At 32.6% G+C, this 13,163-nt stretch overlaps 1 protein-coding gene across 1 annotated transcript; it reads left to right on the top strand.

Moving 5' to 3' along the window:
* Nucleotides 1-309: 309 nt before the first annotated feature.
* LOC133174594 (uncharacterized) lies at nucleotides 310-12,639 on the top strand. The gene is made up of 6 exons (XM_061309695.1): nucleotides 310-577; nucleotides 923-1,069; nucleotides 2,392-2,604; nucleotides 7,610-7,713; nucleotides 10,059-10,200; nucleotides 11,851-12,639. The coding sequence occupies exons 1-6, from the start codon at nucleotides 377-379 to the stop codon at nucleotides 12,637-12,639; spliced, it is 1,596 nt and encodes a 531-aa protein (XP_061165679.1). The 5' UTR covers nucleotides 310-376.
* Nucleotides 12,640-13,163: the final 524 nt, after the last annotated feature.

Raw genomic sequence — 13,163 nt, 5'->3', positions numbered from 1 at the left:
ATACCAGCAGCTACGATTGTGTTCAGGAAGATATAGCCGAATTGTATAAATCTATACAGACATTAATTCATCGACCAGCCTTTGAACGTCATATTAGACACGATTTGCACAAAATGGACGATATTAATGAACAGTTAGAATTGAGAAAGAATGACCTCATGATGACAGATTGTGCAATTGTAGTTGCTGGTAATTGTATTGTTAGAGCTTTATAGACATTGTTTTTATTACACAATTCATTTCATACTATTGACATATAATTTAATGACGTTTTGTTTCTTTGACTCTTTTTTTCTAATTTTAAGGGGAAACGAGCTCTGGAAAATCAACCCTCATAAATCTAATAATCGGTGAGGATATTGTGCCAACGGATACCATGGCAACGACAACAAGAGTGTGTAGAATCAGGTATTCAGACAAAAGAAAAGTATCAGTGCTTGGTAAAGACGGGAACGTTTTAGTTCTATCAGAATTTAATGATGAAGAAGAATTGAGTGAGATGTTGGAAGATGTAGCTAGAACTTGTGACCAACAAATAGAATATATAGATATTTGGTTTCCGGTACCAATATTGAAGGTAGACTGCAAGTATTTATTCTTTATTTTAAAAATGGGATGAGAATTTTATGCATTTTCACAAGTAATCATCAAATAAATACAATATACGTTCCACTGCTATGTTTCTAAAACGAATCTGTTTAAGTGCTTTGATGACTACAAACTTTATTACCAGTTCATATTCCCTAGAAATGTCTACAAACATGCCTGTGTAAAAGCCTCATTTGTTCTGAAAATTCCAATTTTCTAGAAAATGAAAAATAATTCATTTTTACATCAACGGTATGCCACATTGTTAAAAATCTCGAAATTAAGGATCATTTTGACGAATGTGATACTTTATTTTAAGCTTCTATTTAATAAGGGTAACATTATAATAGTTGATACACCTGGAAAGGGAGACACAGGACGACATGATGTGGCGAATAAGATGCTGGATTATCTACCAAATGCAGTTGCTTTTATATTTGTTGTAAACGTTGCTGCAGCAGGTGGATTTCAGGATGACAGGGTACTCTTTAATTAATCATTCTATTTCAATAAATATACTGAAAGGAAAAAGAAATGCAGGGTAAACATAATGCTGTTTGTTCGAAGGTATTTCTAATTCTATTATCTAAAAATTAAACTCATCTTTAATCAACAACTTTCCAAAATATCATTTGATTTTGACCGATAATTCATGAGTAATTGAAATTCATATGACGGTACTCCCCAAAAATGAAAATAAAAATTCTCAATATCTCCTTCGTCTATCAAAACTTTAATTCCTCTCAGCATAGACTTCATCAGTTCATTTATCTTTTCCATAAGGATATTTATCTAACACTTCCGACAGGGCAGCCCCTAGTTGGTCGAGATAAGCTGGGCTATACCGATGCCTTCAAACCCAAGTGTTCAGTTAGTCCCACAGACATTCGATTAGAGAAAAGGACGATGGCCATTTGATTTGGTAAATGTAAATATTTACGAGAAAGTCTTGACAAACTCGGACACATTTTCGTGGGTGTGAGCATGCTGAATAATTAGCTTACGATGCACACATGTGCGAGTGAGGGCATCAACGACGTAAATTTCCCGAGCCTTCTACAATAGAGCGATGGATTTTTTTTTTTTCAGTTTTAGAGTAAATGCAATGCTTATGATAGCTTACTATATAAGTATCGGTTCTAGTGGTAATATCGTATCGAATACACAGGCGGTAGGATGAAAAGCCCTATCTCCAGCTGATGTTAATACGATCTAACGTCACCGTCACGGTTGGTTGGAAACCATTCCTGTTCCTCTCTTACAATGGATAAAATGTTCTATAATGGAAAATTAATAACAAACTGCAATGTATCATGTTGTTGCCTTTTTCTTCACTTGGGCGTATCAAGTACTAGACCCAGTGGAACTTCCTTCAGCCGTACCAGGAGTAAATGAATTTCATATCAACTGTAAACAATGATAAACCTCCAATACATCAATATGCACGTGTGTTTTGGCTTTTTGCCACTTTTCCTTCGTGATATCACGATTGAGTAATTTTGAACACCGATTTTGGTGCACAGTTACCAAGATACACCTCGGACCAATTTTCATAATTTTCAGCCACTCAGTCAATAATATTGCGCATATTAAGTTACCCTGCGTTTCTTTTTCATTTCAATATATTTTGTTCTATTTTTTAGGAAGATATCTACGACAACTTGAACACATTTTTAACAAAGCAAAGCAATCACAGGAATCGATGAATAATCAAATATGCCTTTCCTTTCCCTGATATGCAATTTTTACATTATTTCAAATACATCAATCACACGTATTAATATTCATTTGAACAATTTATAGCTTCCACATATTATCAAACATGTGAGGCAATCGATGAGTCGAATGTACAGTTTCGATCCTCAAGATGCAATCTTCCTGCTCAACAAGTGGGATACAGTTATTCCACCGAAAAGAAAGCGAAAGAAAGATCTCTACGAAGATCTGAAAGAAAAAGTTCATGAGATGTGGGAGGATGTGAAAGATACTAATATTCTGAAATTTGCCTCGGCTAAGGTAAAGAAATATATGTACATGTATGTACATTTATAACTTTGTGACACCTTTTTACCTTTTTCTGATTTGAATCAAATCAGTGAATTCCAATTTGAAAGAAAATATGACGTATAATTCATTTTACAGAGAACCAGGGGTGTGGGAGAAAGTCAATATATCAGCACAATATACAGTGTATTAAGCATAATTGGAGTGTTAACTTTTGTTTAACAATTAAAATACTTTATCAGTCATTTTTTCTTTAATCTTAAACACTTTAGTATTGATTGATGTATCTCCAAGAGTCAAAGACGCTTACTATATACATCAGGTGACAGTACCAACCAGACACAGCCTAACACCAGAGCCCAACAAGCGAACCCCAGGTTTACTTTGTGTTCGCTCGGGGTCCGCTATTTAAAAATCTTGGTGTGCTTTGGCTGCGCCCTGGGTTAGCTGTGCGTTCGCTCAGGGTCAGCTCTGGGTACGCCAGAGCGAACCCGGCGTTCGCTTTCACTCAAGCGTGAAGCGGATCCCGTTTTATTTTACTGTGTGTTAGCTCCGCCCCTTACATATTCCAAATGTTCAATGTTGTTTAGTGTCGATCGGAAACACGTATGACCCTGCAAGCGACAATAGGGGGACATTAATAAAAGGACCAGAATATCACACTATATTCTATTACGCATTATTTTCACAGACCGAGAATAATTCGGGAAGAGGATTTATAAGTTGAGTAGGGGTTTACGTGTACACGTGTTGAACTAAATCGATATATATATATATATATATATATATATATATATATATATATATATATATATATATATATATATATATATATATATATATATATAAAGACTGAGAACAAGAAAACAAAAATCACGCGCATTAACAAATTATCAATATCTTTTCAATTTTTTTTTTGTTAATCAATCTATAAATCGCTTTAAAAAATAGGCAGAAGACTAATTAATGACATACATGTATGATTGTACAGTTCATTTATGGATAGGTTCGAAGATTTTTCCGGAAAGGAAATCCATGACATGCATACATGTATGTATACACATTCAATTCTTTTGCATCGACTTTGGTCAAGACATACTTTGTTTCTTAATATTATTCCCTTTATACTCTTAATAATATTCCCTTAAAATGGAAAATGCGATGTCTCGGCCGACAATCAATTATTTATCAACATTGAATCTTTGTAAGTTTAAAATTCGAATTGCAAACATGCATTACCTAAAACGATTTTAAAATGAAACAGACCCTCCCCCCAAATGCATTTTATAATAATTTTGTCTTGAAGCAGACTGTGTACATAACGATTGTTCATTTGCATGTATATATATTTCAGACCTCAGATCACAATCATGTACATGTTTTCATTAATTCCAAGCGTCATTTTGCGAGTTATGCAAATAACTGATAATTTATTTACCTTTTTTTTTGCTTTCCATCTGATGAAAAGTTGTTTAAAACAAAACAACACAGTTTAATACCCCCCCCCCCCCCCCCCCGATGAAAAAGAACATCTTTAAATAATAACGGGGAATATCATCGCTGGTTTAATTTATTACCAGTGCACGAGCAAACAGAGTTCTAAATAATTTTTTGTGTTAAATGCACACACATTTATAATGAATAAATCAAGATAAAATTAATGATGACTGACGTCCAAGGGAATGTACAGACTATCTTGTGAATTCTTTTTTTAAAGTCTGATTTGATTGTTTTGATTGTACGGGGAGTTTATACTTCTTAATTGCACCGTGGCTATGGTATCGGGATATATCCTTCAAGCAGGTGTCAGTTATAAAAACAACACGGAACCTTGAATTATACCTTTGCATCACCAAATAACACTTCAACAGGTTCATGATATAGATAATTGATGGCATGTCATTGAAATTCTTTCAAACAATCAATGTTTATTTAAGTAAAAGATTAATTGAGGCAATTTAGGAAAAAAAAACGTCAAGACGTAGAAAACATAGACTTTAACGTTATGCAAACATATGCTCTGCTCCTTATATATGTTATGTATTTTTGTAAAGATTAGACAAATAAAAACGAATTACAAATGTTAATTAATTTCAGTATCTTTTTCCGAATTAACGTACGTGTATATACAAAACATTGTTTATGTCTCTTTAAGAAAAAAAATCGAGTTGTAATAAACATGAATGGGAAATATCAAAATAAAAGAAATAGTTTATAAAAATCAATTACATTAATAAAAGTATATATATATATATATATATATATATATATATATATATATATATATATATATATATATATATATATATATATATATATATATATATATATATATATATATATATATATATATATATATATATATATAGTATCTAAATACGCAATGCGTATACTCTTACAACTGAACGTATACAAATGTTATGATTGATTTCAAATACCAACAGGCATGCTGTTTGGTCGATGGGCCACTTTTGACACTTATGTTACTAGTGTTTTAAATCATGGATGTGAAATTTGGGGGTTTCATAATGTAAAAGATATAGAAAGTGTGCATTTGCAATATTTAAAATATGTGCAAGGTGAAAGAAGAAATACATACTCTGTAATGATTTATTGTGAAACTGGGAGATTCCAATTGAAGGTAGTAAGATTACTTAGAATTATCAAATTCTGGTTCAAGGTGTTAAAAAGTGAAGATTGTATTTTCTTCAACTGTTATAAAAGGCTAATTGAGGAATGTGAAAAGAACAAAAAATATAAATAGTTGGGTAACAAATAAAAAGGAAAAATTGTTTGAAAATGGGCTAGGCGATTTGTGGTATCTTCAGGAAAGTATTCAGTTGAAAACTTATTTCCCTATCATTAAACACAGAATTGTAGATATTTTTATTCAGATAAGCTTCAAGCAAATAAATTGCTCATCAAGATGCAAAACTTTTAAGCACATCATTGATAATTTCTCTCTCCAATATTACCTAACAATTAAAGCTATTCCAACGAAATATAAGAAGCAATAAGTAATATACGTCATCCCATAACCTAGCTATTGAATATGGTCGTCACAATAACATTCCAGCAAATAATAGATATTGCGAAATGTGCCACTTAGGTATTGAGGATGAATTTAATTTTATTTTAAAATGTCCTCAATTTAGTGATATAAGATGTCGATACATTAAGAAATATTACTGGAAAAAACCTTCAGTTCTTTTTAGTTAATACAGCTGCTCAGTGTAAAAAAAAATTAAAGGAGCTGTGCAATTTAGTTATTAATCTCCAACATGCTTTTGAAGTACATGAAAGTGTCAAAAAATCATTTTGTGTCTAATATATATGGCGAAACTGTGTATTACTAAAGTTTGTTACAATCTTACATTATATACGACATGTTTATTTTACCATGCCACACAAACTACTTTTGATTTTGGTTATATTTACTTAATGCTATTAGATGTATGTCTTGGGCAATAAAGATTATTATCACATGTATTTGGTCAACGCGTTAACTTGATTGACAGTTCTGTTACGTAATACCGAACACCGGGTGCGCTTTCTGGGTGCGCTTCTGAAATCTGGGTTCGCAATCGGCGTTCTCTCTGGGTTCGCTCCAGGTTCGCCTTGAGTGCGCTCTGGGTTCGCTTGGGGTCATCCCTAGCGGACCCAAAGCGAACACGGAAAGCGAACCCAGGGTTCGGTTGGGGTCCGCTTTCTGTTAGGTTGTATCTGGTCGGTATTGTACAATATGTACCTTGTAATTGCACTCACATCACATGAATATGTTAACATTGAATGTTACACGGTTTACGTCTGCATTAAGAAAATAAATCAACCTTATCTTTCCAAGGCCAAGTTCAAAAGGTAAAATACTGGCTCTGTAAGAGGTCGTGAGTCCACACCCCAGCCCGCAGCAAACTTAAGTCGATAAAATATAGGTAGCAATGATTTTTCACAAAGTGCTCGTTCCTCCTGAAATAGAAGTTGCAGGTCATCTGGATTAGATAATAAAGTGCAAGGCCTAGTGTCATCATCGTAAGCGTTATGCTAAACAATGGTCCTGAATGCAGAGAAAAAGGCTTAATGTGATGCCCTTTCCTAGCATCTCATGACGTATCATACCTGTATATTTGGCCTTCATCTCGGCATTGAGATATATCTTCAACGTATTATAAATTAACAAGAGCTACTTCCATTCATATGTCGAATCAATATATAACATTGAAATAAAAGACACAACAGAGTCTGTAACATCTGTTTAATATTTGGAAGTTTTACTGACAATAGATGATAAAAGCAAACAAAAACTAAATTGTCTGGCGAACAAGATGACTTTATTTTTCTATCGTCAACTTTCCTAATTGATGTAGTAGTATCCAACTTTCATCACTTGTGTATATTTTTTTCATCTCCCAAATCACTCGATACTCAAGAGCATGCACCAAGTACGATCAATTTCTAAACAGAGGTAGGTTACTGACACAGATGTGGATTTTACAGGGATCTCAACAACGTCGTTTAATGTCAACTTTTTATAAATTCTGTGGTCGTTATAATGACCTTGTAAGCAGACCTAACATATCATTGAGTCGTATTTTAGCTGATGTGTTTCATACAAATTGTTAGGCATTTGTTTGAATACTGAATTTGAAAAGGTTTAGTGAAATATACATAGGGCTCATGGTGGGAATGGCCGGTCAACAGGGGATACTTACTCCTACTAGGCACTTGATCCCACCTTTAGAATTTCCAGGAGTCATCAGCTGTATTAAAAATGTTTTTTTTTTTAGATCAGTCATTGTTCGTTATCTTCACCTTTCTCATGAGTAAAAAAAAATTAGAAGTAAATAAAACAACGTAGCAAACATACACATATTCTTTTCAACGCATTCCTCTCCAATAACATCCATAAAAAACACTAATTTGAAAAAAAAAAACTCTTTACATCAATGCTTGCGTTTAGAGACAGCCTTTTGTCTGCCTCAAAGAAAGTACTTGCATATCTTTGTCAACACTTGCCTAGGTTCATAAAGAAGAAGTCTACACTGTAGAATTCGAAACATTTCATGAAATTCTCAAAGAAGTCATAACCAGAAATGAATTCAAAAGAGTAACAGTTCACTTGAGGTAAGTAAGTGTTGACAGAACTTCTAAAAAATAGCAAGAAGATTCCTTAATTTGGAGGTTTCGTATGCTACAAAATTAAAATTTGCAAATTATACTTATTTGTAGGCAAGTTGATATAAATATCTTATGAGTTTAATGCGCGGCAGATATGATTTTTATTAGAATATCTATTTAAATCCAAGCAATAACAAATATACATTCCTCCTTATACTTTAAAGGTGCTTGGACACAGATCTGAAGTTAATATTTTCTCAAATTTTCTGTATAATATCACGACTTATATATTGCAATAGCATTTCACACGAAAATATAATTAAAAACTTATTTTATCTGGAAATTATTGGAACTACGAAATCCTGGACGCGTTTGATTAACACATCCTTGCACTTTCACAAATTTTACCTTTATCCTCAATATTTAAGAAAAGAAGCTATTTTTTGTGTATTAATGAAAAACATTACATCTATAATCCAGAAAATTCAGAGTAGAAATATGCGAAAGCAAACCCCCTCACTAACATCGCCAGCCCGTGCTCAGTGTCGTGTACAGAGTTTAAAAAATTGAATACACCCGTGAAACGTAAACTGTTTTTGTAAACAGGGCACGAGCTCTGTTATTGTTAATGTTTACGATTCACCGGGTGTGTTCAATTGTTAAAGTCTGCACACACCATTGAGCACGAACTGACAATACTGTGAGTTTTGCTTTCGAACATTTCTACTCTGAATTTTTATGGATAACGCAGCTAGGTTAAGGACTCCCATGAAATATACGCCTTTATGTATTCAGGGAAAATGAATTCAATTTTAATATTTTTTTTAACAGCAGTAGTTTTGATAAATGTGAATTGTGGTGTTTGCATTTGTGTATATCGGGTCTCTGCTGAGTTCGGCCAAAGTGACATTGCTTACATCAGCTGTTTGTCACGTGACAGGTTTAAAATTGGACCATATATGTACTACTACAAAGATCGTAAAAGTTCAACGATATGCGGGCATCTTTCCGCTATATAATTTATTTTGTTTTCTTTGAGACAAATTCCTTAACCCGAAAAGTGCTGGGAGCAACTTCCTCATGCTCGAGAATAGTTTAAAATTTAGCCGTCTTTCTATAAACTCCAGACAAAAATGTAATACGCATTGGAATAATAATAGATTACGGAATAAATAAACAATGTACAGCCAGCTCCCAGCACTTTTCAGAATAGTAGGAATAATAGCTACAAGTGTTTAAAAAGTCAGAATTTATAGTGAAGCGGATATCGTTGAACTTTCGATATTTTCGAGGGACTGGACCTGATATTCTAGCACGTTACTGTAAAAATGTGCTCCCTACGGCTTTATTTAAAGTCTACACATTATCAATTTAGATCGACAATAAAATATGGATTAATATATTTCAGAATATGTCTCTCTTTTGGTCCGACTACGCATATGTCGTACTTATTTTTATTTTTACAAGCTACGATAAAAGCTTGATCCACGCCTCAAATACAGAGAAACTGCGTGTCAAATTAAGAAATGACGTCATCTCAGTAAGTACAGCGAGATCAAGCTGGCTTTCATTCTGCATACGCTGAGTGCTACCATGGCAAAATAAGTTGCACATCCATTTATCTTTATAACATTTATGAGAAACGAAAGTATTTAGTGTGTTTTAAAGAGAACATGTAGTATTTATTCATCGAGATTCATTTGAACTGTTTTAACGTAACGTCATAATAGCTTTCCCGAACCTCTGCATAGGCTTACGTATAAATATGGGAGTCCTTAACCTAGCTGCGTATAGTTTTACTATTTTTCTTTAATACACAACAAAATTGCCACTTTTCTTAAGTATTAAGACTAAAATTAAAATTTGTGAAAGTGCAAGGATGTGTCAATCAAACGCGTCCAGAAATTTGAAGTTTCAATAACTTCGAGATGAAATAAGATTTTTTATTATATTTTAGTATGAAATGCTATAGCAACATATAAGTCGTGAAATTATGCAGAAAATTTGAGAAAATATTAACTTCAAATCTGTGTCCAAGCACCTTTAAGATGATATATTCTAAAAAATATATATATGGTTCTCTGAGCTACTAGAAAGGAATATCAGACAGATTATAACACTAAAATAATCTGTCATCTGACGAAAAATAATAATGATAAAAAATCATTGTCATTAAATGTTATGTTTTACATTAAAATAACTCATGTTATTGAAATACAGGAAACTCTTCCTTTAAATGTTTTTTTTTTCTTCTTTATTGAGACAAGTAGTAATCAAATAACTTTCATCTATCAAAACCCATAACAATATAATAGTATCGTTACCTGGGTATTATATGATTGATGTTTCAGATTTATAGAATCCTTTGTTGATGACTGTGAATTATGTCTTTCCATCAAGCTCAAATGTGCTAGACGAAGTACAGAAGAGACAATAAAGGACCTGGATAAGCTTTGTAGAGATCTACAAGTTATCAATGATAAAAGAAAGAAGGCAAGTTTCGTCACAAGCAAAATAAATATAATTAATGCCTTCAAAACACATAATTCACATGATTTTCATAAGACCTGTAAAACATTAGATTAACAAAGATCTTTTAAATCTACTTATTTTTGTCGTGATAGGGACTCGAAACGCATTTTGGGAGGATCACTCACTTTCATACGCAAACCTTGAGTAGACTTTCTTGATAAACGTGAAAAAAGAAATTTTCAATTTATTGCACCCATCGTAGGGCGGAATCAAATTAAGAAATTAAACTTTATCGTAGGAATACATGTATATAGGAATAATTCTTTAAAAATTCTCTTCGCATAATAAATCAAATTGATATGAACGTTTCCTCAGGGTTTATTTTTGAAGCAAAATTTCCCAGGCAATGATTATGCATATTTATATGCAATCATTTGCAAGTAGTGCAAATTTAAATGATGACTGCAGAGGTAATACTGGACCAATTTACAAAAATTCGCACAAGAATATTTTGGATTTTTGAATTCAGCTAAGTTTGTTCCAAACATTATTTGTGGAGATAAGTTGGGGTCATATTTAAATATGTGTGGGAAAAATTATGATTTTTGAGAACAGTAAAATCATGATTACTTCTATCAATACGCAATTATCTCCAGGTAGTGAGATTTAAGTTTCCCCAATTCATAGTCACCAGGAGTAGGAATGTCACAAAACTGGATCAACGTTTCACAGAAAAAAAAAAAAAAATAAGAGAAAAATAAAGAATTACGTAATGTCCTCCTCAAAAATAAAACAGCTATGAATATTGATTCTGATATGAAAAGCATCCTTGGAAAGTGTCAAATAGATTTTTTTTTTTTTTTCAAAAAATAAAAAAAAAAGCCCGGGTGTCCTTCGGTCGCACCAGGACATCAAAGTTTTACATTGGAAGATATAGTTAAGATCTTTATAAGCATATCCAAAAAGCCATAGTACTGATGGGGTTAAATTGAAGCATCTTAAGGTACCAGTAAACGAGATTCAATTCTAATCAAGTAATGCCAATCGGATATAGTAAGGCCACAGTAGGGAATGCACATGTTACGTGGGACTACTTCTGAAAGTTTAAGGATGCATTCCCTCATGAAGAGCGAGTTACGTTGATTACATAAATGTAATAATAATAGGAAGTTAATATCAAACGATTTGAATCATGCCTTCCGAGGGGGGGGGGGGGGGAATGTATAAAATTGCATTGGAATAACTAGAGAAAAATCTCAAGAACTATTGTAGCATACTTACATGAAAACATCCTTAGATTAATTTAAAAAAATACTCAGAGGAGGGGGGGGGGGGGGGGTGGGGGTTAGGCCAGATCAATATGTGGGGTGAAAATTTAAATAAAAGATACTGAGGAATTTTCTCAAAAAAAACATCAGGACCAATGAGTCAGGTGAATGCTGTGGTTCATGGAGCTTAGAAAACATTTTAAAGGGTTTTTTTTTTTTTTTTTTTTTTTTTTTTGTTTTGTTTTGTTTTGTTTTTTTTGTTTTTTTTTTTTTGTTTTTTTTTTTTTTTTTTGTTTTTTTTTTTTTTGTTTTGTGGTATCAGTAATTTCAAAGAAACATACAATCAATCAATCAAAGGGAAGATTCTTGACGGGCATTTGTAAAATGTTTGTTTCTGCTATAGGCATACTCAAGTCTCCAAAGCAGTATTGAAACATTTCTGGATGAAACTGCAGAGGATCTTAAGCAGTATATACACAGCACAGACTTCAAAAACATTGTTCTTCGAGGAACGGAGAAATTTACGCACTTCACGATTGGACGAGAACTGGATAATCGAATAGAAAAGGCAACCCTTTCTTGGCAAGAAGAAAATGTTGGAGTGATGTTTGAAAAGAAGATACTACAAAACCTTACAGAAAACTTTATTGAACTTCATGAATATTTGCACAAGATTAAAAACAAAATGAGAGGATTAAAGTCCCCTTTTAACGTCGAAGACAAACTTGGTCCACTTCTTGTTTCATTGATAGCTCCCAGTAGTACAGATGTAGCTGGGAGCATGGCAAAGACGTATATGTCTGTGAATCCTAAGGCTGCACAAGCAGTAGCAGCGACCGGAATTGTGACTGGTTTAGTAATTACTAGGCTAGTTGCGTTAAATGTTCTTGAGAATTTTGAAACCGTCACAAAAAATGCTTACCAGGCTAGAATAAACAAAATGACAAATGAAATAATAAGAAAAACATTACAAGACACGTATGCAGAAAGATTTCAACATGTCCTGAAGGGCTATCTTGAGGGAGATTTAAAAAGAGAAATCGATGTTCTATCGGAGAGTGTTAGAATAAACAGAAATAAGATTAACTTGTACAAAGAAGAAGAGTCAAAGTTGCTTTCTCTGAGCTCAGAAATTTCAGAAATTCGAAACCGATTGGAAGAATTAAAAAATGTTGAAATAAAACTTGGCTGAATCCAAACAGAAGCAATTAGCATATAGCCATTTACTTTTTGCGTAACCAAAAATACTAATCACATTTTGTTTTCAATTATTAATTGGTCCAAAAAGGACTGTATTTCATGTTTAAAATTTAAAAAAAATTAACTTTTTACCAGTAATTAATCATAGATAACGCATTATGTTTAATACATAATGTTTATGGTCTAAAAAAAAAAAAAGAGATGACTAATAGATATGTTTATACATGCACACCATTTCTTTATACTTTCGAAAGAATTTATTTTGGAAAAAAAATTAGATGATTAAGTTACTATCAGCATAAATCTCTTAGTAAGTTAATCTTACATTTTATTGAAGGTTTTATCCAATTTTTATACATCATAATAAAGAAAAGACCTCATGCTATTTTCTCTGTCGGAAAAAGCACTTAAACTTATGATCATTTTTTTATTATATAATAATTTTTTGTTATGCCATTTGTTCAGCTTCGTATTGAAAAGTACATAATTTCTTCGATGACTAAAAAAAAAGAAAAC

This window comes from Saccostrea echinata, unplaced genomic scaffold (assembly GCF_033153115.1).
Source record: "Saccostrea echinata isolate AGI-Se365-2 ecotype Australia unplaced genomic scaffold, CSIRO_AGI_Sech_v1 ptg000058l, whole genome shotgun sequence".
Taxonomy (NCBI): Eukaryota; Metazoa; Mollusca; class Bivalvia; order Ostreida; family Ostreidae; genus Saccostrea; species Saccostrea echinata.
The sequence above is the reverse complement of the archived record's forward strand: the minus strand, read 5'-3'. Positions and strand labels throughout refer to the sequence as shown.